Source organism: Caloenas nicobarica, chromosome 3 (assembly GCF_036013445.1).
Source record: "Caloenas nicobarica isolate bCalNic1 chromosome 3, bCalNic1.hap1, whole genome shotgun sequence".
NCBI lineage: Eukaryota > Metazoa > Chordata > Aves > Columbiformes > Columbidae > Caloenas > Caloenas nicobarica.
In genome coordinates, this window is record NC_088247.1 from 98048967 (window position 1) to 98076917 (window position 27951).

At 41.0% G+C, this 27951-nt stretch overlaps 1 protein-coding gene across 4 annotated transcripts; it reads left to right on the plus strand.

Moving 5' to 3' along the window:
- The first annotated feature begins 164 nt into the window (after positions 1 to 164).
- ATF3 (activating transcription factor 3) lies at positions 165 to 27798 on the plus strand. Of its 4 annotated transcripts, none has more exons than XM_065631263.1 (4): positions 165 to 221; positions 22685 to 22928; positions 23876 to 23983; positions 24932 to 27798. In XM_065631263.1, the coding sequence occupies exons 2-4, from the start codon at positions 22689 to 22691 to the stop codon at positions 25127 to 25129; spliced, it is 546 nt and encodes a 181-aa protein (XP_065487335.1). In that variant the 5' UTR covers positions 165 to 221; positions 22685 to 22688; the 3' UTR covers positions 25130 to 27798. The 4 variants fall into 4 exon arrangements, with proteins under 4 accessions (XP_065487335.1, XP_065487336.1, XP_065487334.1 ...); XM_065631264.1 differs by having other exon boundaries at positions 180 to 221; positions 22768 to 22928; XM_065631262.1 differs by lacking the exon at positions 165 to 221 and adding an exon at positions 18130 to 18242.
- Positions 27799 to 27951: the final 153 nt, after the last annotated feature.

The following is a 27951-nucleotide window of genomic DNA, read 5'->3' on the forward strand; positions in this document are numbered from 1 at the left end:
TCATGGCTCGTAGGGAAATCTAGGGTGTACTTAGTCACCTATGGCATGACCTTATATTCCCACTCGATTTAGTAACAACAGTTGGTTTCTTATGGGGCATGTGAGATTTAATTTATTAACTGAGTTTCTAGGGTAAGTGGAGCGAAAGTCAGAAAAGGCATGAGATGAGAAGCCAGCAGATGAAGGGGAAATGTTCAGAGAGATAGAACTGCCCGAGAAATGTAAGTCTTGTCTCTTAAGTTTCTCCAATAGGACATTAATGTAAATATAGTTACTTATCCACAAATATTTTTGATACACTGCCCTGAGTGATTTTTTTTTCCTGGCTTTTAAACTATCTGGTTGTGATTTTCATTTCAGCTTCTGTGTTTATTTAGTTTTGAGCCTTTTAATCGAACAGCACAGTGGGATCTGTCAGAATACTAAACTCTTATGTTCTGAGAATGTTTCGGCCATCTGGGAAAAAAAAAATGCCTCCGTTTGCATTCAGATGGTATATCTTATTCATCAAGCTGGCATGTGGGAATATTGATATGTTTGAGCATGTAGAATCCTGGTAGGCAAATACCAGGCTAACTTTCCTCTGTATATTATAGAAAAAAAAATACTGTATCTTAGCACTGAGACAGCCAGTGTGTCACAGATGTATGTCCCCATATCTTTTAACTCTGGAACAAATTCTGCTCTTGATGTCCCTTCAGCTGCTTTAAGTTATGACAAGATAAGTTACAAGAACTTTTAACTTGCTGAAGAGCTTCCTGGCTTTTTGCATTATGAATCAAAAGTGAGCTAAAGGTTTTGTTTGTTGGTAGGGGTTTTTTTTGGTGTGTGTGTGTCTTTTTGTTTTTGTTTTTTTTTTTTTTTTCCTAAATGATCACTTGTATTAACTAAACAAAGAAACAGGTAGAATTAATAAAACCTCAGAGATTATTGACTCTGAAATGTAATCTAATTAAGATGTCAATTTAAATAAATCACTGCCTTTGGAACTAAATAATTAATGTCAGAAGCTGTTTATGTGCAAAAGATATCCGTGAAGTTTTTCTGGGAAAGTGATTCTTTAAAAATTCAGCATTTTTCATTCTTGCTCTTATAAACAATAAAGCAGGCTATTCTCTTACCAATTTTATGTTTCAGTGAATCTGAATTTGATTGTCACGCAAGCTTCCTTATGAGTCATTATCGTAATTTCACATCACTCATTAAAGGAAAGTTGTTTTTCCCCCTAAATCCCCTAACCTACTTCTACCGTGCCAACAGGAGCGCTCAGAAACTGGCATTAAGGTGCAGCTCTGATACAAGATTTCTGTTTCCCCGTGACTCATTTGACATTAACATAATTATGTTACAGGAGTCAAAGTGATTTTCCAACCATGAGTAATGCACAATACTAGAGAGAATGTTTACAAGACACCGAGGCATATCAGCTAGCTGAAGTAACCAGCTGCTGATAACAGCTGAAGTAAGTTGGGGAATTAAAAAGTCTTATAGTACAATTATCCTTCTTTGGCACTCGGTGTCATGTACGACCATGAGGTAGGTCGTGTGCTCTGTGAAGAAGGATCCAGAAGCAGCACCGTGCCATAACGGGGAGAAGACTGAGCCCGTGGGTAGTTCGCACAAGAAGTCTTCATAGTTTTCTTCCCACTTGCATATTTATGGCAAAGTCGTGCTTGAATGAGAGCAGTGATCTTTTCAAGAAGCGGCTGTATTTACCAGAGTTCATTTCAAAGCACAAGTGACACACATCCTCTCAGCCAGGAGAACAGCATCAAAATGAAATAACAACAACAACAAAAAATATGAGGTCATCTCGCAAATATTTTGAACCGCGTGTATGTGAATAACACAAAAGAAGAAAACAGATAAGGATAAGGCAAAACCGAGTGCCGTTACCACGATGAGATATCTTTTATCTGTAATAAAAATATCTACCTGCAGACTAGCGATAATGGTACAGGGAAAAATCACAGTGGATCTGTTCTGAATAAATAGCAGAAAAAAAGTAACTACAAAATGTATACGCAATAAGAAAAAACTGTAAAAATGAAAAAAAAAATCTTAGTTGTGATTACTTGTTTCAAGTGTTCCATGTAATTTTTAGAAATTACTGACTTTTCAGGATTTGTGTGAGGCGTTTGAGGAATAAGTTCATTTTTTTTCTGACTTGTTTAGTTTACAAGTAGCTTTTCAATGAAACTGAGACACTTTCTATTTAGAAGTTTGTCAACTTCATCTGGATATCCTTCCCATGAGGCCTTATTTCAGTAATGTGCCGAGCACCCTGAACTTCACTGGTTTAATAAGAGTTGAGGACACTTACTTTCTCCCAGGATTAGCCTGTGAAGGTAGAAGTCTAATTTTGAAATACCAACACAAACTAACTACGACTGCCTAGAGCACTAGAATTCTAAATAACCAGTTAACTTTCCTATAAAGTACCACAATAATACAAGTGGCAAAGAGAGTGAAATGCAGAAAACACACACTGATTGCAGAACTGTTAGTGGAAAGGATGTTTTCCAGGAGACACATTCAAAAGAGTCAGAAAAAAATTCCACGTCACACCTCATTTTTTCAATTCATGAGAAAATCTTCTGAGGCCAGACATTTGGCGTGCTGGAATTGTCGTCACTGACTCTCAGAGCTGGATGAGGGCGAGAACCAGCAAAAAAGTTGTTCATGACAGAGGAGGGCTGGAGATGAGAGGTCTGCCACAGTACCTTGCGTCGACAACACTCCGCATTTGCCAGGAGAGTCAAGACTTGGAGGTTCTCTGTTTTCTCTGCTATGGTTTTCATGCTGCACAACCATGGGCAGCCTCTAGTTCCATTTCCTTCAATTTGCCCACGTCTTACTTACTAGGAGATGTAATGTACCTGCTGTGTGGAGATGGCTTTGGCTGGCAACTCCTACTGCGACCACCAGCATGAATGTATTTAAAACACATTGATAAAATCACCCAGCAGAACCCAAACCAAACATAAACAGGACAATCCAAACCCCGTCAACAGAAATAAATTCCCATGGCACAATGTAACAGTCTTAAATTTAATCTGATTTGCTGTAAACTCATCCAGGACTGTAGTTTTATAACTGCAAATATTCACCTCCGTAGCATGCCGTGCCACTGTCATATCTGTTTCTATTGCTTTTAATTACTGATATCCGTAAAGCTCAACCCTCAGCCCAGGTTGCTAAAATGTACTCCAGAGCATTTTCCTGTACTATAGGTGTATATTGTGTTATTCCTTGCAGTAATACATAACAGGAGATGTTCGTAAAATAGTTCTGCTCAGCTCCAAACCTACCTGGAGTCCTCTAATGAAGCAGTCTTGGAAGCAGCACTTCTGTAATGTTCTGCATTTCCACCTCCTGCTTTTTCACTTGGCTCCAGAGGAATTTTCTTCTTACAATGATTTTCAGGGCAGCTGCACCCTGTATCCTCCCTTTTTCTTTCTTGGAGGAACTACCATTTATTTGTAACATTTATTTAGCATTCTGCGGTGACACACAACCTGTGCAAATTCCAAGTATTTAACCTTTGTCCCTTGGCGAAGCTTTGCACGTTAACTTAAAACAGCAGAATGAAATGGGCACCAAGGAGCACTTGCTGGAAGTAACTGATAAAATCTTGTGAGTACTGCTTACCCTTATTGGTTGGCTGGGTTTTGTTGTTGTTAGCTTGTTTTTCAAGCTGAGGTCCCAAAGAAAATATTCAAAGACAATTAGTATAGAAAATTATTATGGTTTTAGAAAGAAAAAAAAAAGTAAACAGATCCATCAAGATTTGACTTATTTTCTGAATTAGAGAAAAATTAGCTGCTATTAATTTTTTGAGTTTTCAGAGTATATATATGTCTTGTAACAAGGCCCAATGTTTCTATAATAAAAATAGCTATCTTGGTGATAACCAATAACATGTTACTCTGCATTAGCAGCAGCAAACAGAATTAGGAGTGTATACCCATGCCAACAGCAACGACAATAATTCCATCCCATTCCTTACCTGGATGAGGCCCCAGTGGCGTTGTCTTCTCTTGGTCTGGATGGAGCGGCACAGGCTGCTGCCGTATCCCACCACAGGACAGCCAGGAGACCACCAGCAACCTTCTCCTTGGCTGCCATGGGATTTGGGAGCGTGGCTGTTCTCGTCAGAGCATCACCTCGGTCAAAGCGAGCAGTCTAGCCAGGAACACAAGCTCTGTTAGGAAATACTCTGGGAAACCTTCTGATGAACAGCAAATATTGCTGTTTGGGACGGTGATGGCTCCCCAGGACGCAAAGAGAAGTGCTCCCGGGTTTTCCCCATGGGGCACCACGAGGAGGTTAAACTCCTCCGTGGAGAGATTTGCTCTGCAGGAAAGTCACCAAAGTCAACAAATGCTGAAGCTGAGACTTTGCTCTGCTATGTGAGGGGAAGCTCCTGCACCAGGGGAGATGCTAGCAGAAAACAGAGTTTTCCAAATTTTTCCTCCCTCGGTAGCCCTCTCTCTAAGGCTTTCTCCTACAAGGTTGTGTGTCAGGTCCCCTGTATGACTATCAGTACTTTTTAGAAATATTGTCTATTGTGGTATATATACTTAGAAATATTCTATATTGTAATATAAATATCAGTTAAAATATGTGCTAGATACAGATTCATTTTTATAATTGTTTCGTATAATATCTTCTCTTAGAAAACTGAATTTAACAAGGTATTAATTTTACTGCTGAAAAACTAGACGTTAGATTTTGTGCTATATTAAAGCCCAGTCCTGCCGACAGCTATGTATGTGCTTAAATTTAAACATGTGAGTAGTACTGGACTCACTGGGATTACGTGCACAATTAAAATTAAGCATGCGCGAAAGTGTTTCAAGGTCAGAATTTCCAAATTCTTTCACTTGTTTAGAGTAAAACAAAATCAAACAAAACAACACACACACACACAAACCCAACCACACACCACATACAAAAAACCACCACCACCAAACAAGTAACCATTCACTCATGTAATAAAATTGCAGTGGTGTTTATGTTGAGGGACTTACTGTGATTTGATAGGCAAAGTATCTTATGAAACAGGTTTATATAAAACTTAAAATGAAACACTCCAATGCTGTGATTGCCTGCCCACATGGCCGTATTTTCTAGTAGGAACGATAAATGCTTACTTTAACATCTTGAGCATCAGATGGGATTAATGAATTTATTTTAGAATAAGGTGGCATGTTTCAAAGAAATGAGCTATTTTTTTAAATGAGTTGATTTCATTTTTTTATCAACACAAGTCTGATGTTTCCAAAAAAATTAAAAACTAAAGAGTATTTTACTTTGGGATGGAAATATGCCTTATGTGTACAAGATGCACTGAACTTTGCTAAATCACTCATAAAAATGCTCAGGAGACAGTCCTGCTAAATTACAAGTTCAAATTAGATGGTAACGGAAGCATTGGGACTTTTCCCTGTCTAAATGTTTTCTCACTGCTTTCTAAAAGAGAGGTGTCCCTGGTGGTGTTGCATTTGGATCAGCGCAAGAGAAAACAAAGTGGTTTCTCACGCCTTGTTAATAATTACTGTCCTTACTGTAAAATGTAAACTTATTGAAGAGGCTACAGGGCCAACAAAGTTCCCATAAAACCTCAGCCACCCAAAATCTAGTCACAGCAACACCTGGATTCTAGGTCCCCTGTCTTACAAGTCTTTATCCTCATCTGGAAGACTTCAGTCCCATGAGTCGCCTCCCAAATCAGCCACCAAGGTGTGTGGGGAGCAGCTCAGCCTCCCCAGCAGTGGATGGGGTACTGTAGGGAGGCACCTCTGTCCTCTTCAGAGCCACAGACCCAAGATCTCTGTGAGTGCCTTGGTCTCTTATTTTCAGTTTAGCAAGGCGCTGCTCCTTTCTTGCAAATGCTGGTAGAGAGGATGAGGTGGTGCTGCCTCTTTCAAGCATTCAATAGGGATATGCAATAGCCAGGTTCAGTTCCACTGGTTGTCTAACAAGGTTTAATCTCATGTTTCTTTTGATCTGGGAGGTTGCTTGAGCTATCAGTCTGTAGTTGGGGACAGGAGCACCCTCCATGCTCCTTGCTGAGGCTGTGCAGAAAACAGGGGGAGGACAGCTGGCCCGCGAAGAGACTGTTTCTGGTCCTTGCTCCCAGGGCTGCTCCAAGATTTTACACAAGCATTTTTTTAAGAGCAGAAATGGAGCCCTGTTCTCACTTCTTTGAAGCAAGTGGCCCTAAAATCACCTGATCTTTGAAAGTAAGGCGTGACTGCCCTGTGCAAGTGCTCATTCCCACTGCATAGGACAGGCATGATCAGAAACCACATACCTTGGAGGAGCTAGGGGAAGATTTAGTATCAGGAACCCACTGGACATAGCCCCAAGGAAAAGTCCTTAGCTGGGTAGCAGATGTGTTTGAGCACTTGTGCAGAAATGAAACTTTGAGGTGCATAGAAACAAGAAGGTTGCTGGGTAAAGCACATATGAGATCTGAGTGCCAGGGAGTTTATAACCCTGGGTGAGGGTTTTCTGCAAAGGAGATTGGGATTTGCTTGCTTTAGGTTACTACAGCTTGTCCACTTTGAAGTTGCCATCCTAATCCGTCACAGGAGGGTTAGAAAAGGAGGAGGATCCAAATTCTCCTGCAGCTGCTGGCTGCGGTTGAGGTTCTGCACATCATCTTTGTCCTAAACGTCTCTCAGGAGAAACTCACAGAAAGGATATTTCCAGTTTAAACCAAACAAACTATAAATATTCCAGTAAAAGGAAAGGACATATACCCGGTGAACTTCGAGATGTGCTCCAAAAATATGTTGCTGACCTCCCACTTGACATAATCTGTTTCCCTGTTAAACTGTAATATAATTAGGGCCTGCTCTAACCCTGACACTGTTTAATGCTTACATCAATGGAAACGTGGCCTCTCGGACTGCAGTGGGAATAAGGTCTACACGTAAAGTCTAAAATAACCCATGCCACAGTAGAAGGAAGGATAGCCAAGAGAGAATGCTTACCCCTCTTACCTTGCAAGATATTTAGGTCTCTTATCACATAAGTGTAAATGGGCTTTAGGCCAAAGGTCTTTGAGAACTTGGAATCAAAGCTCAACTCTCTTTTCATTAGTGCAAATGAAGTGCCGCCGAACTGGAGTCTGTGAAGTCACACGTGGAAGTGAAAGGAGAATTGGGACCAAAATGAACTGAGATCAAGAGTTGAGGGCAAAGACACTTGTACCAGCCAAAGCAGGGATTTGGAAAATAGGTGATGACTGTGCTGGTAGGCGACCATGGTGCTAACAGTCACCGTGATGGTAATAGTTGATGACTGTTACCTCATTTCATCTCATCTCCGGCAGACGCTAAATTTCACCCAATAACCCTTCTGTTGAGCTCTGCAAGATATGCAGCAGGCGCAGTGAGAGACAAGCACAGGTCTTGGACTAGGATAATAGTAGAAGGGTGATCATAAACCTCCCATTTTGTAAGCGGTCCGTTTGGGACAGGCATATTTACAAATAAGTAAGATTTAATTAATAGATTATGTTGGGAAGCCAAAGTATGCTGAAGTTCTCTTGCTACACGGTTTGCAAGCATGAGTTGAGAGGAGGCCCATGGCTACGTCCTATTGGTACCCTGTGGCTGGAACACCTACGACGGGAGAGAAGCTGCGTGAGTGTGCTGGTGTCATCCCAAGGAGCCAGACTGTGGCCAGGAACGCTGCTTTTCCAAAACCTCTTGTAAAAATGTCTGCAAAGAGCATTTTAAAAAGGGAAAAGGACAGTGTTTAAACATATATTCACATTGGTGATGAAACCTACAAAAGCTTAGACATATACATGGGTATTTTAAGGATACAGAGCATGCATGGAAAAATGAACTGGTTTGTTATGTTATGTTGTATTATTTATCACTACTATTTTTTATAAAAATTATAGAGACCTGTAATAATTGTAACCAAAACCCCAACAACCTGAGTACACGTTTAACCCACAGGCTCTGCAAAGAAAACAGTGTGCACATCACACTTACTGTGAGAGCTCCTTTTCATTTCTCAGCCTAACACGTGGCTGATTTACAGCCTGAGTTCAAGAGATTGTACAGATCAGTAAGGAAATTGTTGACAAAACTTTGCAGCCTAAACACCCACTTTTGCACAACGTGCAAATCACCTGTAAAAAAAAGACCTGCTGAATTTAAATATTGCATGCTAGGTCAGATATTCTTTGTGCTTCATGCAGATGCTTTGAACACAAAATAAATCATTAACAAAAAATATCAAGATAAACCACCCCAAGCCAAATCCTTGGGGGATTAAATGAAAGCACATATGCCAGTTTATATCTGGGGGGAGTTTTTGGGTACTCTGGCTTGTTTCGGGTACTCTGTCATATCTGCAGTTTCTGCTCCAGCCACTGATGATTTATCTGGCTGATTAAAGTGGAGTAGTGTATAAATGGTTCTAACAGATATAGCCTCACTAAAGCCAGGAAGCACAACATTGAACTTAATTTATGGTTTCCAAAGAAGTTGTAGGACTGATCCTGCAATCCCAACTCGAGCTAAACTCCTCCTGAAGTGCTGGGTACAGCTATAAGCTCATAATTCAGGCTGGGCTAGAGGCTGCCTGATACCTACCTGTGCCACAACACAGATATCTTTTGAAAGTAGACTTAACTAAATATTTCACAATTTTTTCTGATACCATGTAGAACATCTTGGCTTATGCAAGGGCAAGAAGTACTTCTGCATTAGCAAGGAAACCATTTTCCCCTCCAGAACATGACAAGCATCTGTCTCTTTAAAATGAGATGGTAAAGCATGTTTTACTTTGATCAGCTTTCATTTATGGGAAAAAATTATAAATTTAAATAGACTTGAACTATACTTTCCCTTTATGGGAAACCAAGCCCTTAAAAATTGTAAATCCCTCTCTTAATGTGGAGCAATACGGTATTGAATTCCTGCACAGAACACCATGAAGTCACGGTGGAATCTACTGAATACTCCTAACAGACCTTTACAGGAGTATTTTATTTTTATATCTTTATTTTCTCTCTCACGCTGACTGATGGCTGCTTCCATATCACAGTCTCCTTTCTGTATATAAGGGGAGAAGAATGTCTTCAGTTAAGTAGGTCCTTACAGTTTTAGTAGTGTGTATGTTCATGTGTAAAGTATCACTAAAAAGCCTTCAATATTTATCTGCAGAAGAAAGCAGACTCTTGAAGTGATAATCAGCAATTCTGGAGAATCAGTCCTCTCTCATTGTGGGTACAGCCCTGCAAAATTAATTGGGGCTGACCTTGCACTGCACTTGACAGGAATGGTATCTGAGGAGAAACTCCCACATCGGTTTTCAAATGTCTTGATAAGTCCTGACAATACGAAAGCGCCTACTCTAACTAGCTCCATCTGTATCTGTTAGAGATTGCTTTCACAGGACAGCTTTCTGTCTCCAGAAACAACCATCAAAATGCCTTCTTGTGCACTAGCCAATATTCTGCTTCACCTCGCTGATCCCCTCTGTTCAGCAGGATTTTCTCTGAGTTTCCTGGTCCTTGAAGCCAAAGCATAAGCAAGATCTTCTTAAATATGCTTGTACAAACTATTATTTGAATAGTCCCACGAAGCAGTGACCAAAAAAAAAAAGGAAGTTATAAGGCATAGAATTCCTAGTTTAAAAGGATATATAACTTAGAAAATCATCCACTTCATTTTGTTTCTTTAGATTAGTTTAATAACTCCATCATATTTCTAAATCTGCTTTACTCTTACATTTACTTGTATGCTGTAAAGAGCCTGAGATGGTTCTGTTGAACATGGGACAAAATTACCTATTAATAACAAATGGCAATTCATACAAAACTGATCAGAAACAAACAACCAAGAAGTATTTCTTTCCTGCAGCTGCCCTGATGAAGTTTATTTCTTCTCTCCTCTTTTTCTTTAGCTCGCAAAATCTCTTTATACATAACAGCTCTCCTACCTCCCAGTTCTGGTCCCTGCAGTCCCCAGGGCCTTGGGTCCAGTCCTATTTCTACTTTTATTACTATTTCTTATTTGCTGCTTTTGTAGTTTAATTTTTACTAGGAAAGCAGAGCTGATCCATTTTTCTTCTTCATATTTTACATTTTCACGAAGTATAGCAGTGAAAATACCTGATGGGAAAGGCTTCTCCTGTCAGTAAATGACAAGCTGAGCATAGATATGGGTATGAAAACTCTTCCAGCTGATCGTTATAGTCCCAGAAAATGCTTTTCTTACCAGTCATCATTGCTTATATGCGACACACATTAGCTGCTGCAGGGAGGCTCACTTCAGTGTGGAATGCTTCCAAGAACGCTTCAGCCAGCAAAGCCTATGGCCTCAGATGCACGGGCGTGTGGGATGGTGTGTGCGAACAGCCAGGTATTAATCCTGTGCATTCCTAGTTCAGTGCAGAAGATGTTTACTGCTGAATAACTTCCTGAAAAAGTAGGTTGAAATTATTTGATAAATCACAAACATTAGAAATAGAGTGAAAAAGAATAATAACAAGACTATTTACCTTAGAGATGGTTATAAAATATAGTGTAACTTATCTTTTTTACTAACTAGGCACTTCTCTGAAATCCACGGATAATGCAGGCTTTAGTGTAACAGGTGGAGAGAACACTCTGCTTTTGTGCTCTATGTTGAACTATGCTTTTGTGCTCTACCTCTCTTTGAAGTTCTTAGGTTTTTGTTTATCTCAATAATTCAGCATCCACTCAGATTCTAAACCTTTGTTGTATTAGAAAAATAACAGTAATCACTATACTTCAAAGGTCTGTAACAAATTAATTGATCAGCCCATACTTATAATAAAACTGCCAAAATAACAAAAAACAATGTTATGCCTTGACAAAAGACCACAGTATTTTACCTCGTCAGGTGCTCTCATACCAAATCTGTTAGAAAAATAATCCCGCAGGAATAAGTTATAATATTTTATAGAGGCTACTTTAGCTCTTTATGAACAGCAAGTGCTAAGTTAGGCAAGATCTTTGGATGGGGCCTATTCAGCTGTGCATTTAATTGCTGTGCTGAATCTGGGCTTCCATGTGACAGTCGAAAGATTGTTAGCCTTTTTAGAGCTTGACATAAAAACTCTTGCATATAAGAAAAACATACCCAGAATCTTTACTGGGGCTGCTAGATACTGCTGTGACACATACATTGAGTAGTAAGAATAGGTAATAATTCATCTAGAGGGCATCCAGCTACAAAAGGCTGCAGTCTGATGGCCCATTAGAGTGCTAATTAAAATTACACATAAAAATAAAATACAGTAGCCTTATCTGTGATTTCCATTTGGGAATCCCAGCTACTTCAACAGAGAAACAGAACCAAAGGAAAACCAGCAGGTCATCCAAAATCACAAAGAAGAAATGATAATAATAATAATAATAATAATAATAATAATAATAATAATAACAACAACAACAACAACAACAACAACAACAACAACAATTACAATTACAATTACAATTACAATTACAATAATATATTAATAATATATTAGTAATAATATATTAATAATAATAATAATAATAATAATTATCCCTCTCATTTCTTGACTCCCAGTCCAGTGAGCAGCACATCCTCACCTGCCTCGTTAATAACAATTTTCAGTGTAGAAGGACTAAAGCCCAGCTCCACAGAAGGAAGCTGGGCATGGTGAGAATGAATGTCCCATCTCTGCCATCTAACTTGGAGCACAGAGTTAAAGATCACCATGATTGAGGCATTCATGGCCCCAAACTTGTTTTCTAAACTTGGGCTAAGGATTGAGCTGGTCTTTTAATAAAATGCCATCAGCGAGAACATTGGGTCTGGAGGGAAGGACCCGAGTTGGGTTCTCACCTCTGGCTGGAAGGGATGAAACTCATGTTCCCTCTTCCTGAGGAGAAATGATCTAACCACAAACCAAGCAGCTGTGTTATTGGGGGAATCTTTCTCTTGACTTCTCCTGCTCAGCCTGTCCCATCATGAAGTACGAGCCAGTTAGTAAACCAGACAGTGTCTGACTTTACAGCCTCGTGGTGAGGACACACCTCTGGACAAGAGACATCCCAGAGTCCAGTTTTGTCTCTTCAAAGAGTCACCGGAGAGAAGAAAGACCCTACCCCATGGTGGGTGACACTCTCCACTGGACTGGCAATCATGGGGCACCCCAGGTGGATGCAGTGACACCCTGCATCTTCCCCTGTTGCTGATGTGGCCTCATCAGCAGCATCCTGTGCTCCCAGAGCAGTCAGGATTTGGGCTCAGGGAATGCTTCTGTGATTGCAATTAAGGCAATCTAATTTTAAAACTGTGTGCAGCTCTATTGGTTTCATTTTACTTACACTTCGTTCTTATTATCTGGGCAAGTTCCTGTACGGTTAAAGCCAAAAACAATAAACCAGGAAAGATAAGAGGTTGAAAGTTAAGATCATTCATGCGTTCCTTTCACGGCAAGGCATATGTGAAGTGGGTGAGAGGACAAATGATAAGCAGAATGAAAGCTGCAATGGCAGCCTTGGTTTTGAATCTTCTGTAGGTTGCAAATCTGTGCCATATATGGTTTTTATTTGAAATAGTATTTATGTAGAAATCAATGTTTAGTAATTAGAAATGTGCATTTGTAATTGTTATGTCAAATAGTAATTTACATATTTACTAGGCAGATGACAATTGCTGTTTGAAGTATCATTGATATTATGTCCCAGAGTGTTCTTTGTATATGCACAATTCCAAGGGCAATCAGTGGGAATGGGTAGTTTTTATAGGGGGTATGTACGTGTGTGTCCTGTGTGTAGCAGCATGATGATTTCATAATGGATCCAAAATATTTGTGATTTAGCACAGTAAAAATAGACATATTCTCTCACTCTCTTCCTCTCACCCTCTGTGTTTACCCAGAAGACTACGAGAACATAAACCATAATTACATTAGTCCACCTGAGGGAAACTTACACCATCAGCGAATAATTTCTAATTATTTCTTTCAAGTCATTTCAAGAGGAGAGTTTTGTACTCTGACAAACAGTGTGACTAAATGCTGATTTTTCAGTCCCAGAGGCTAAATTTATCACTTGTTGAAGTCAAGGGGAATCTTTCCATTGACTTCAGTAACAGTTGGATCAGGTCTCAGTACTTACTTTAGTCGGTGATCATTTTTTCACACATAAAGCCATTGATGAAGTTCACTACGAATCTCTGACTGCTCTGAGACAAAATTCGGCATGCTATTACAAGGTGGAAAGGCTGTGGAGGGAGAGATGAAGGGGGGAATCTGTGAAGATGGAGCTTTTCTTGCCATTAAATGGATGTGACTATAAAGGCACCATAAAAGAGAGATCATTTACGCTTACCTGGAGAGCAATTAGTATACCTGGCCTATCATTTAGCTTGTTCAGTGGAACCAGTGAATTTGCTTTATTCAGTCTAGTTTAAGATGTGATTCTTTCAAATGTGGGATCTCTTTTCCTTACTGGCTACGATCTGGATGTATCCAAAGAGATCAGAAATTGTAATTACAGGCTATGGCGCATAGCCAGCTCCTACGGCCGTGCACGAAGTCCATCTGATAAAAAGAAAACAACAAACCAACAACTTTGAAAGGCTTCAGCAAGAGGAAACTAAAGATACACTTGACTGGGCCAGCATCAGGGCTGTCTCTCAGCTGGAGAGAGGAGTTGTTTGTATAACTTGCCATACACTCCGCACTCCAAAAGCACTATATATAATGACTGACAACCTTGTGGAACATTTAATTTAGTAAAGTTCCATTAAAGTTCACAATAATTTTGGGCACCGGAATCTGGTCCTGAAATGTACATTTTGTTGCACCCACTCGTAATTTTATTATCAGTGTCTCTGCCTTATTAGTGGAGAAACAAAAAGTAAAATGACAGAAAGCAAAAGAGAAAATTAAAATGACTCATTTAAACATAGGAAGCTTCAGGGGCAGGAGCAGAAGGACCCATGGGAGAAAAATTGCTGGAAAAAGGGAACAGAAAGGGGAATGACAGAATCCAGGGATACAGGGAGGCAAAAGAGAGAAGTGAGAGGAGGAGAAACAGGGAAGTGGCAAAGAAAAGGAGAAGCTGCTGTTTTAAGGAAAGGGGAAAGGAGCTATTAGTGAAACAAAGCAAAAGAGAGAAGGAAATGGGAGCATCCAAAAAGGAGATAATAAACAGACAAATGTATTTAGAGGGTTTATCAGATAGCGATGGAAACTGGCAGTAAGAGAAAGGCAAGCTGAGGAGAGGAAGCAGGGAGCAAATGAGTTTTGTCTTCAGTGTTAAAGAGTAAAAGAAGTTCAAATAATGCACTTATTTTCCTGTACAAGGAAATACCGCTTGAGTGGTATTGAATGTAAGGCAGACCAGCATTTGCTATACAGCCTCTGCGAGAGTCTGTCCTCTGGCTCTGGGGGTTTTAACTCCCTTCAGTTTTTGGACCTCTCAGCCCTGTAGACATCCAAACCTTCAGGAGTGAATTTGATCCTCACTGCTGTAGGCTTGGGGCTTTTTTAATCACTTTTTGGGGAAATTCTTGGAAGTATCCCACAGATGCCCAGGTGGTCTCCAGACGGCAGCTGAAAAGCCCTGGGCTGGGTGGGGGTGGTGATGCTGCTCGTACTGCAGATCTCTCCTGTAGTTCGAGCAGAAGTGATCTAAACCTTGGAAAAAATGGTCCCAAGTTTCAACTCTAGTGTTAGTCCAGTCAGATGGAAAAAATGTCTCAAAACTAGTGCATGTTTTGGGGAACAGAGGAGTCTTATCACACAGATTCAGACCTGAATGTACCCCAGAGCAAAAGTCACAGTGCAAGTTAATTCCCATCACAGAAATGGAGAATACCTTTTTTGGGCAGAGTCAAAAGACCTGATTCTGTGCTGATTTTATAACATGATAAGTCTGAGTTCTGGAAACCTCTTTCTCATATGTGTGCCATGCAGGGAAAAATTGGACCCATCAGGGTTACAGTAATTTCAAAACTTAATACGATTAAAATGGCAAAGCACACAGAGACACGGGTTTTACGCAAGATATCACTACACATTTTATTTATTTACATCTCATTATATTTTCACCAGACCAAATAGGTTTAATGGAACTGCATGACCATAAACTAACATAGGATCTGGATGGGACATGAGGATTTTAATTGTGTTATTCTGACTGACATCCTGCTGTTTCATAAATGTTAAGGTAGGAGACAGCAGAAAGCTTCTGCTGTAAGGATGTGACTCCGTTGATCTGTATAATGATGTCTATAGCTCTGTTTAGCAAGGAGACAGCCATATTTTAGTTTTATTCAAATACCCACAGCGTATGAGGTGGTGTCAAGGGATGTGGAGGCAGGAGTTGGTCAGGAAGAGGTAAACGAAAGGATTTTTTACCCCAAAACTTATGGAGAGCTGCAAGGACCACACTGTGGGGTGGTATTCAGCCTAATGCCTCTGCAGAGAGTGAAAGACCCAATCCTTGTCAGTCTTCTGTTGATGAGCTACTGTACCTGGCTTAAGGAAAAGCAGAAATCATGAACATGAGTGTTACATCTGTGAAGTGACTGCTGCTTCAGGGGGACTTCTTCCCTGAAGTTTGTGACAAAAGAGAGAAATTAAATGGAAAAGGTTCAGTAAATGTTCAGATGCAGGCAAATGAAAGATACTTTATGAGATGGAAAATGAAACTGGCAAAGAACATTAGAACATCTGGTGGCTGTACTGGGTTTTACTTTAACTTCTTGATAGCCTTACTTATTAATATTATATATATTTTTTTTTTTTTTTTAAACTGGAGCGTGATCCTACATCTTTACCGTGATCAAGTTAGCTTTAGTTTTAAAGGTGAGCAGGACAAAACTCATGTGACATGGTGAAACTGGGTTTATTTTTCATTGTGGTTTCATTTTCTTTTTTCACTGAAGAATTTCAAGCCAGGACATGTTTCAGTGGCCTAATCTTAAATGCGCACAGGAACAGCCTCTCTGTTTGCTTTGCAGGGAGGAGCCAGCTCACTTCAGGAGTAGTTCAAGAATGAACACAACTGGTTTGCTGTCAGTTTTTAGTACTGGCTGGAGCTCACAGGCAATAATGGTACCAGCAGTGGTAAACAGTCTTGTATAGAGAACAAATCTCTTGGCTTTAGTTTTGTGCAAGATCATATGATTTCAAAAGAAAATCATCATCTGCCTGCTTGGTGAGGTGTTGTTATTGTGCAGATGTCAGTGGCCCTTAAACAACAGGATAACAACACTTGGATTTCCAGGGTACTTCTGCCCACATTGAATGAGGGAGCTGCTTTTTTCCCCTCTTCATTATTCCATGACATTGTTCTGCTTAGCTGAAAATACTCCAAATTAATTCCCACTTTGGGTACAGCTAGCTGAATAAGAACGAGCAGTCGCTAAACCTCTGTCAGAATTACAGCAGGCACCTGGTCATCGCCACTAAAACTGATGTTGCTAACACGTTTCCACAATAACTTCATGCTCAGAACTTTCCAACCAATTATCTTTTGGGAAGAAATTTTCCACATTTGGCCTCTGCTTGAGAGGGATTTTTTTTTTCCTTCTAGGCTTGAGAAAAATGGTGCCAGCTGTTCTTGAACACAGCATGAATTATAAAATTATGCCTCTGAAGTCAAAAGAACTTCACTGACTGCACCAAGCTGAAATGTAAAGCTTGCACTAGACCCTCCTGAAGAGCCAAGTTTTTGCCTGGCATTATACTTGACATTGATTTACCCAGGCTAACAAAGATAAGCCGACAAACATGTTTTGAAAGAGCTGAGAATGGTTTATCTGTAGGTGAGTGAAAAAAAAAAAAGCCTGCAGCTTGCACAAGCTGTAAACAGGGATCTGCCAGATAGGTCAGAAGAACTTACTCCTGCCCTCTGCAAAGGGCACTTCATTGTGTGAGTAGAACGGGGAGCGAAAAGGCAACGTCACTACTCCAGGCTCTTTCCCTTCCCCAACAGATAATTATTTTTCTTTCAAAAGCAGACAATTAAATGTAAAATAGGAGCGTTAAATTTGCGAAGTTGAGCATGCTAGCACTGGGACATTTAAAAAGCTGAGATTACTACTCCTGTCTGTGTGGCTAATGCGTACATTTATATATATACATATACACCCAGCCAGCCGCATGCTCACAGAGGGGAGATACAGAGGGACTTTCAAACTAGTATTAGAAATCGATATCCTTGATAAAATGCTCCAAGTCATTAATACATCCCAGAATATACCACTTGAGACAAAGTACCTATTATCAAAACACAGCCACATTGAACATTATGAAATTAGCCAGTTGGAGTGCGTGATCAGGGTATACATTTTATATACGAATGAGCATATTGGTTTAGTTAGAACATCCGCAAGCTTGAAATGTCTCTATCTTTCTATGTTTAGTACAGAGACTTGAAGATTGTCTTAATGACAAGTTTGTATGTATTGTATATGGAACATTATCCAACTGGACAACACTGCGCATCTCACTGTAAGCCTTCTGCCTTTTCCTGGGTAAATGCTTTTTTTGACATATCTTATTTTCTACCACTTCAGGGGCTGTTAGAAGGCAGTTTCTGTCGTTAAACAAACCAGGAAACTATGGAAACAAACAAACAATAACAACAAAAAAGAACAAAACAAAAACCCCTTCACCACAGCCACCACCATATTTCCCTCTCATCTATAGGAACTCCGTGATTTTCCCCGAAAGAAAAAAAAAAATAACCGAAGGAAAAAAATATTTGGCTTTCTGTCATTTCATTAAACGAGTCTTTCCTCCTCAGGGGAAAACCTGAAGTCTTCCTCTTCATGTCAAGCGAACTTTTAGCTGCCGTCTGAGGCAGCATGGGGAAAAGCGGGTGAGGAGCTAAGGCTCGGCGCGGAACGGTACCGCGCCGTGCCGAGCCGAGCCGTACCGAGCCGAGCCGAGCCGTGCTGAGCCGTGCCGGCGGGGAAGCCTTGCATCACCGCTACGGGCTCCGCTTCCCTCCTCCCTCTCTTTCGGAGAGGCTATTAATAGCATGACATCAGCCCGGGACTCGCCGCCAGAGTAAATACCAGCCCTACCCGCTCGGCTATATAAGGGGAGTGATGCAACCCAAGCGAGGAGCAGAGGAGCGGGGAGCGGCGGGAGCTGCTCTGCCCGGAGCGGAGGAGGAGGCGGCCGGCGGGGCGGCAGCGCTGCGGGGTGGGTGCGGAGCCCCTTCCCTCGGCAGCAGCGGGACGAAGGTAGGTGGCAGCGAGGGCGGGGAGACGCCGCCACTCGCCGTATCGAGGGGCTGAGCTCCGTGGGAGATGCCCGCCGAGGGGTCCGCGGCGAGGGGAAAAAGTTTCGCCGCCGGGAGCGAAGTCGGGTGCGGCGGTGCCGCCGCCCTCCCGTGAGATCCCGCCGAGCCCTCGCGGCTCCTTCCAGGCGCTCGCATTTGGGGGAACCCTTGCCCGGGCTGCCGCCAGATGTGAGCGCCGGGAGGGAGGGACAGAGCCCGCCGAGCCCGGCTCTCCCCGGGCCGGCTGCGCCGCTCGGCACCGCGCGGTGGCGGCCGCGGCGGACGGAGGGAGCCGGTCCCGGGGCTGCCGGAGCGCGGGCGGGCGGCACCGGCACCCCGCAGGGTCCGCGGGGGCTGAGGGGCTGTAGCGGCACTGGCCAGGCCAGGAGTAACCCCCCACTGCCGCCTATAGATTTATCTCTTGTATATACGCATTAAATGAGTGCGAGCTCTCAGTGTGACCCAGGGACATTCACTTTCCTTTCTGTCCCCGCGTCTCGAGATGAAGATCAGTTGCTAAGCTGTTGCCTAATCAAGTCAGGCGTGACACAACAGCAAACTTGTCTCAGATAATGAGTTTCCTGTTGGAAATCAATTTTCCTCCCGGTAACAGCATTCGAGGAGCTGGAGGCAGCAGAAAATGGTTCGGGAATGATGTGGGATGTCAGAAAGCTTAAGGTCAACCAGCGTGCACAGAGGTTGTGAACTGTAATTGCTCTTAATGCTGTTTAAGATTAACCTCAATGGTTATCGGGGTTTATTGCATCAGCACCAGAGGAAAAGGAATTCATATGAAGAAATAAAACCAAGAGGCACAGTCAGCCATCTGCAGTTAGGAGAGAGGAAAAAAAAAAAAGAGACTGAAAGTAGTCACCTTAAATATTACTATTAAACAAGAATACCCTTAAATAATAGAAATGCACAGCTATGTACTGAAATTAAACTATTGGCAAACGAGATGTAAAAGTTGACTGTAGATGGAAAGAATCAGCAGCAAAAGAACAATCAAAATGTAGGGGAGAATGAATAAATGAATGAAGTTGTTTGAATTTAGCCGAATTGGGGGGGTGCTGTTAACAGAAAAGCTGTTGTCTTTGGAGAATTCCAAAACTAAGGATAAAGTAATGAAGCATTAACTCACACTGCAAACAAGCAGTGCCTTCCCAGTGCAGGTCTGTGAAATGTTCAGCACCTTCAACGTCAGTAACTTCAGAAGGACTCAAACCAGCCTTGGAGCAGAGATCCATGTGCATGGTCTAACAAAGTGAACAGAGATCATATCAGAAAGGCCCAGATCTAATCGCACTTTAAGGCCCGATATTCTTATTCCTAATGTTTCCCCAGCCTTTACAAACCCAGAGAAAATGAGACAGTGCTCTTGATGGCTTACAGACAAAGATAAAAGTACCATGTGTACAAAAGCTGGGGGAAAAAGGGCAACCTGTTGCACTTTTTTCAATAGCAAAATCTAATTATAATTCCTGTAAAATATTTCTAAAAGCAGGTTGGTTCCTCAGAAATTAGAAAACATCTGCCTTGTTATGAAAAGGGAATCTATTCAGCTTACTGAGTACATTTGACATAAGACTGATTATTCTTGTTATTTGTTTCACGGTGGCTCCTAATGGTCTGGGTATCAGAGTGGAGCCCTTCCCTCCCAGGCACTGTCCAGAAGCCCTGTCCCAGGAAAGCAAAGCAGTGGCAAGCAGCTCTGCAAAATGGGACTCTGCTCACGGCAGAAATCCTTACACAAGGCTCAGCCCACTGGTAGGCCCTCCCTTCCCTAAAGTCTGAATAAATAGAGATGCCTTTCAGGATGTCTGGAAGGTCAGTGAGCTGCTTGGGCAGGACAGCAGCAAGTTTCTATAGTCAAGGACACTTCTCCCTCTCTGCTGCCTCTTCCTTTGGGCACCCTCCTGTTCCTTTTATTTTTTTTTATACTAATGACAGACAGATGAGAGTACTTGAGGGCACTATGGTAGGGTTTTGTTGGTGCTTGTGGTACATTTGGCACTAACAAGTAGAAATCCACAATTAACACAATTTCTCAGACATGTTACTAAAACATAAACATTCTTGCTTTCCTCTGGTGCTGCTGACCTTAATTAAAAGTTCACCTAAACTGAAAAATAATTGAATAAACCACCAGTGCTGGAAAATGATTAGCCCCATTAATTATTTTGTAGGCTGGAGAAATGGTTTTACTGTTAATTTAAGACTCCTGGTTGGACTGAATTGTACGAAATTAATTTTGTTGCATGAAGCCACCACTGGGAGCCAAGGGGACTGACACTCAGTGAAAACAGCTAAAATTTCTGCTAGCAATGAGGGGTTCAGTGTCATCTGGAATTAGCCTGTTTAAGTGAGTTGAATGGTTGAATGTTGATAAACAACAAATAATGCTGGGAAGATTTTAACTGGAAATTATAGGGCTATTTCTGACTTGTTGGAAAAGAGTGACTGTTTAGTTTTCTGAGATTATAGGATTAAACCGTATCAGTACTTTAAATGTGACTCATGAGCAGGGGCTTTCTGAAGAGAATTACATAAATTTCCCAAGGTCTTTCTGAATAACAAATTGTTCTAAATAATTTCCTCATCTTTAATAACTACGGGTGAAATCCTAGCCCTGTTGAGGTCAACAGAAAAAATTCTTTTGATTTCACTGGGTTCAGGACTTCACCCCGAGACACTTGGAAACCTTGAACTCTTCTGTGGTCACTAGGTGAGGAAGAAGTGAGGGAGTGTCTGCAGCTGGACATGGCATTTTCTACCAACTGGCAATTCATTGTCCTTGTATTTTTATATTTACCTCACTTAGCAATGAACCAGATTCTACTCTCATTTGCACCAGTGTGGATTTACGGTGTATTTTTAGATGTTTCTGAGCAAAATCTATCTTCTTGTCAAGGCATGCAACCCCAAACAGTTCTCGCTGGGCTACAGGAGTACACGGAACAATGCAATTCTGGGTTGACCATGTGGAAATTTAACTTACCCACACTGCTGCCCCAAGGCAACTATTTGCTTACCTGCACTAAGTTAATTACAATTGACTTTCCTGTAACTATTACATTCCTAATCAAGGTAGATAACATATGCTATAATTATCCATGCGGCAATTAGAAAAAACAAAACAAAACACAAACCCTACACACCAAAGAAAGCTGAAAAACCAATACAGTAAAATCCAATTTAACACAAGTCACTTGATGAACAAGGGAAGTATTACAATGTGTTTTGTTCCTCGGGCCACCCACAAAAAATGCTCAGCTTTCTTCCAGACCCCTCATCTCACCTCTGCAGGGCGAGAGCTGGTTTGTGTCCTGCAGAGCTGTCTGCATTGGCTAGCTCGGTTGTCCATGATGTTAGGACGGCTGACTGCTGAGTTTTCTCTTCCTCGCCCCCTCAGTGGGGTCACCAATTTTCACAAAGCACACAGGGGACCATTCTCCCCCCAAAACTGGCTAAAAAATAAGAACGACTAAAAAGAGGAAAGTAGAGAGTACTGTTGGGTAGGTTCATTTTCTCAGGAAAACTACTAGAAATAAGGTTCCTCCATGGGTTTCTCTTTGCATAATTCCCCTGAACTATCTTCAGTCACACTGTTTTATATCAGCAGGAGATCTAACCATAAGTATTTAAGAATTTCAAACGTCTCATTGAGGGCACGTGAGGACAGTTTCAGATTTTACAAGAGCAAAGGAATGAAACAAACCGCTTCACATTTTTCTTGACTCAGTCCCTCAAACTCAGCCTGTGCTTTGAAGCCTCAGCGTGTATAGACTTTTACCTTTGTGCCATCTCTTATTGTTAACCCTTTTTCAGGAATTTATAACCAGATCTACAACTTTATGTAAGACTGAGCATGATAATTTTGTGACAGATTCTGTCTTGGTTAGCAAACTTCAGCTTCTAGGAGGACTCTGAGCTGTGCCTAAATGTAGCTGAGATCAAGGCACACTGCTCATTTGAAGATGGAATCTGTGGTGGTATAGCTGTGAGGATGGAGATACTCTTACACTCCTTCTGTGCTTTAAATAATAATAATATTTCTTTGGTTTCTGATTTGTTTTCCTTATCTTTCTCTATTCTAATTTGCCACACATTGCCAGTTCAAAACTTTTTCCATACTAAGTTTCAGAAAGACCTAGATATTGCGGGATGTGTTAATACTATTATTATCTTTAAATACCAACTTGAAGTTACCCTAAAGTAGAAGTTTTTACTCGAGACCAAATTTTTAACTGCTTGACTCTAGTGAGAGATTGGGGTAGGTGGGGAATGGGGACTGAAGCGATGCAAGAAATACAGTATTATTTCACATTATAAAATATACCTCTAAGAGATATTTGCCTTTCTAAAGTTGTTGAAAGACTATAATTCTCTCTTTTTACTTTTCAGCAAAATGATGGTCCAACACTCAGGCCAGGTATCTGCATTAGAAGTCAGCGCCTCCGCAATTGTTCCCACTTTGTCCCCTGCAGGGTCACTGGGGTTTGATGATTTCACAAATTTGACCCCACTGGTGAAAGAGGAACTGAGGTTCGCCATTCAGAATAAGCGTCAGTCCCACAGGATGTCTTCTAACTTGGACACGGTGACAGTTTCCGAAAGGCCAATTGAAACATCAATCATGAAAACAGAGGTATGACTTTTCAAACAGCATTTCAGTGTGAATGATTAATTCTCTAATAAAATTTCACCACAAGACCAGTAATTTTATTGGACAACCCTCTCCACCGTATTTGCAGGCCTGCTGCTTGGCTTTCTGTTAAGTGCTTCTAAGAAACACTCTGGTATTTCTTATTTCCATTGAGGCCTATAGTTGGGTATTTTATTTTTTGTTATGAACTAAGGGCAATGTTTTACAGAGATTAGAGCAAGAGCTGATCTGGTTTCCCTGCCCATTTGTGGCTGATCTGGGAATAAGTCACTGCATCTGTACTTCAGTGAGGACAGGGCAGAAGAACCCGCGTGGGCTACACCGAGGCAGACACGGTCATGCTATGTCCACACTAGGTTTTTACTTTAGATAATAGTCTCTGTGGAAAACATTCCTCTTATAAAGTCGAGCAATGGCTGAAGTTAGGGAAATAGCTACACCTTGGTCTGAGCCTCCACAGGAAACAAACCCAAGCTTGAAGGAGTGTGTTAACATCCCCTTTTTGGCGCTGCCTTTAGTTCTCTGCACTCTTGCTGCCTTCTTCATGCCACGTTGCTGCCTCCTTCATGCCACATCCCTTGCTCTGCTTCCCCTGCTTCTTCCTCCTTGGGAAAGGGCGAAGAGACGGGGCTGTGGGAGTCAGCCTGGGGAGATGCCTGGCGAGTTTTTTGAGTGCCATTGATTTAAAATGAGCCATCACGTGGGTTACATTCCATTCAAACTCCAGTCAGGTTTTTATTGACAATTCTAATGGAGTTACTAACATTTTACTGTACAGCAAGCAAGGTCAGAATCACATCCTTATGTAACTCGTGATGTGAGCACTGACAACACTATCCATGTTGCTTTTAAAAACGCAGAAGTTATCAAAATACAGGTCGAATATTTACGACACCTTACGGATTGTGTGTATCTGTTCTATGGGATAGTTTTCTCCTGAAGAGGATGAAAGAAAAAAGCGAAGAAGGGAAAGGAATAAAATTGCTGCTGCAAAGTGCCGAAACAAAAAGAAGGAAAAAACAGAATGTTTGCAGAAAGTAAGTGACTGGTGTGAATTGCTCTTAATCTGTCATCCTGCCAAGATGTGAACAGACAGCACAGGGGCACTGTTGTAGTAGGAAATACAGAAAGATGTCACCCCAAACTCTGTCAACCCATCAAAACGTTAGTTATTAAAAAAATGAATGTGCTACATATTAAATAAAGCCTGGCTAAAACCAGAAAAAAGTGAAAGCATGGTAGGAGTCAAAAGAGGTTAATGTTTCAGAGACCCATCTTGTCTATGGGGATAATATGAATTTGAACTATTTTTTGTGTACATTGAACACAAAGTAGTAAAATCTCATTTCATATAATATCCATTGTGGAGACCAAGAGCCTACAATCACCGACAGGTGGTCTCTGGCTTCTTTATGAAATAAGTGGCACAGTAGCTTAGCCCTGAAGTCTCTCTCCTAAGGCTCCAGTACTGTCTTCACCTTCTCTGCCACACAAAACAAAACTATATTACAGCAGCATCAGGCCTGTCTTTGTTCCTGTATCTGGGGGGCCTGGGGGAAGCTATGTCCTTAGTTTGTTAGCTTAACACAGGTTTGCGGATACATGATATGATGTTCGAGGGAGTGAAAAAGAAGTGTAGATAATTGGGGGTAAATTTTTGACCCCCAAAAATTCGGAATAATTTTGCGGAAGGTAGCAGCAGTGCTTTGGATTCCTGCTCTTGTAATTCAATACAAATCTGCATTTGGCCTTTCAACTTTTGTTACACTCAGTTCAGAAGGTAACTGTCAATCTAGGTGTTTTTCAGACTAGTATCAGTGGAGGGATGTGTAGTTTCATCATTACAGAACACTAAGAGCATGCAATTTCTTTCTCAGCTACCCATATGCTTTCCCACCAATATAAGACTGCAACTGTTAGATAAACATTGCAATTAACTATTTGAACTACTCAGTCTAATAGTTGTGTCTGTCCTTTGTGACTAGGAATCGGAAAAGCTGGAAACTATCAACGCAGAATTAAAAGCCCAGATCGAAGAGCTAAAGAATGAGAAGCAGCATTTGATATACATGCTAAATCTTCACAGGCCCACTTGTATAGTTCGGGCACAAAACGGAAGGACACCTGAAGACGAAAGGAATCTTTTTATTCAACAGATCAAAGAAGGCACATTACAAGGTTAAGTGGTATGGCAAATGTGGAAATATTTATAGTGTTTTTAACAACTACCAGAATCCATGGAGGATCTGACGTAATGTGTAGCATTCTATTAGTCAGGAGCCTTTAGGAAGGGCAGAATGCTTTCTTAAGCAGAAAGAATCATTTTGGCTTGACAGAGATTGTTCCCCTTGGAAGATCTGGTCTCAATCAAACTGAAGAGTCTTCTGCCTCAAATATAGGTTTTGCACCTGCCATACTTGCTGTTCCTAGGAGCTACAGACAACAGCTTCAGAAGTTTTAGCTCTCTGCTAGTACACAGTATCTGCACTCACGAGGTTTGTGCTAGAACACTAGGACTCCTGATGATGCACGTGGTACCGACAGCTGTGCTGGATGGACACTACTTTTCCTTGTTGCCGGTAGGGAAAGCAGACCGAGAGTATTTTTAAAGTTTCGAAGTTTCCAGAAGGATGGTTTCTGGCGGAATGTCCCGATACAAAATGTTGCATTCTAACCTAACACACACAAAAAGTCTTTAGTTCCAGCTAAGCTTTGTCTTTTTTTCCTCACAACACTTGTGTGGGTTTTTCCTGTGACTCATCTCAGAGACTGGATTTGAAAAACCTAGTAGGTGTGACAAAGAAATGTTTTTTGCAAAATGTCCATCTAACCAAGTTCGTTTTTTATGAGGTGGAACCTCACCTACTACCCTTTGGAGACTACAATTTTTCCTTGAATTGCCCAAGAGCAGCTTGTACCACCACTTGGTGAATTGAACCCACCAGAAAGAGGAGGATAACTATGGAGGGATATCAATACAGGTTTTGTCCGAGCAAAGAACTTCAGAACTGAATCCCAGACTCATGAATTATGAAAAGTTGTTTGGTTTGTCTTGTTTTTTAAAAACCCAGACATCTAGGAACTAATCCTGCCAGCCTTAATTCACCCTATTAACCCTCAGTCCATGATGTCCATGGACATCAGTGGCTCTGCGTATGCAGATAGCTCTTACAGGCATAAGAGCTTGGCAAAGCTTGTTCCATCCTGGTCAGGATTACTTCCTTTTGCCAGGTGATTCAGAGGGAAAACTTACGATTGCAGCTACTTTTCTTTTACATTTGAGAGGCAACTACAGTCAAAAGTGTTGCTTGGAATCAAAAGGAGGCAAGAGTTTTGATGTAGTGAATAACTGTTTTTATTTTTTATTAAATACTAACTTTAGATGGTTTCGAACTGGTAGAAGAGCTGCTGGACAAAACAGTTGGAGCTGTGAGTGTTTAAATTCTGATGTTTCTGTGAAATTCTCAGATTGTTTAATCCTTTAAATATAACCTTACAATTTTTTGTAAAAGAGAATATTACCCTTATTTATCACTAATATCATAATGAGTAGAGTTAATAAATACTGCAAGCAAGATAAAACTGAAAACACAAGTGTTGTGCTCTTTTTACTTTTATCTCGTGGTGTTTAATATTATATATTCCTAAACTTCACCAGTTGTATTTGAGACACCACTTTTGAAAACACTTCATCTTGTCCACAGATGAGGCACTGAGTACCTTGAACAATTGGGTTCAGAGATTATACCTTCCAAAACTCTGTACCTCAATCAGTGGTGTCTAGCTGCTCAATGTCACACAGCTTAAGTGAAGCAGACAATAAGAATGGAGCTTACAGTACATAATATTTTAAACCAGTTCTGCAGTGTTGAAATCGTGTTTTTGTTCTAAAGGCTAAACTTAAAGATACCTCAGCCATAAGCTTCTTACCCTACAAGTCCCACATGAGTTTATCAGATATCATACCTGATCCTTATATGATTGTTATATTCTGCAACAGAACTTCTTAGTACATTTTCCTAAGGTCTGGATATATTGTAATGTCCTATATCATGTTTTAAAGACATGTACTTCATGTATCTGAAAAGTGAATGTATTGCAAAGCCCAATTCTGTCCTGAGAATCCATTGACTTTCTGTGTGTTGGAAGGAGCTTCCCCGGGCTTCAATGAGAGTTTTATTCATGCCCTGTAGGCAGAGTCTGGGGCTTCTGCTGCGACTTCCCTGTCTGAGAGGGCAAGTTCCATGTAGAACTGGGCCAGCTGTTTATCAGAGAATGGATATACATGAAGTGTGTTACAATAAACTTGTCAAACCGTGTTCACTGGTATTTGACTTCTGTAACGTGGAAATACAAAACCGAGGCATCATCCCGGTGTTGTACACCTCAGCTTTGCCTTTTGCACATCAAATACCAGCAGACAAAACTGTTTGTCTCCTCTACTGTTATATAGTGTTAACACAGAGACTAGACTATGACAGAATTCATGTGTCTCCCTTAGGGAATTTGTATGGTTGCTTTTAACCATATCACTGGTGACGCAGGCGTCATGCTTTTGTTGCTTGGTGTTATTTACTTAGCATGCCAAATGGTAACATGGTACCACTACTATTGTCAAGAGGATAATCTATTTTTATTTCTTTGTATGTGCAGTCATAGCTGCTTCCTACTGCTTGTGTGTGTGTGTGTGTGTGCATGCGTGCTCCTGCACGCTACTCTAGAAATGATGGTACTCAAGTTCATTTGGCTGTGCCCAGAAAAAAAGGATGTTTAAAACAGCTGGACGGGAGCAGTATGTTGCATGAGTTTTCTAAAGGTATACTTTATTCAGGAGAACTTTTGAAATGCATTAAAAGCAGTTTGTTTTCTATTCTCAAGTTTGTTTTGATACTTTAATAAAAAATGATTAATATATATTTATTCATGTGTCATTTAGTTCGTTCTAAGTTTCAAGGTCCAGGAGCAACTTCTTTTTCTTAAAACAACACTGAGATATTAAACACCA

Bases quoted from the DNA above. Each gene is read 5' to 3' on its own strand.
- ATF3 (XM_065631263.1), top strand. From the start codon at position 22,689: ATGATGGTCCAACACTCAGGCCAGGTATCTGCATTAGAAGTCAGCGCC. The intron at 22,929-23,875 runs GTATGACTTTTC...TCTATGGGATAG, and splicing joins CATCAATCATGAAAACAGAG to TTTTCTCCTGAAGAGGATGA. The intron at 23,984-24,931 runs GTAAGTGACTGG...CTTTGTGACTAG, and splicing joins AAACAGAATGTTTGCAGAAA to GAATCGGAAAAGCTGGAAAC.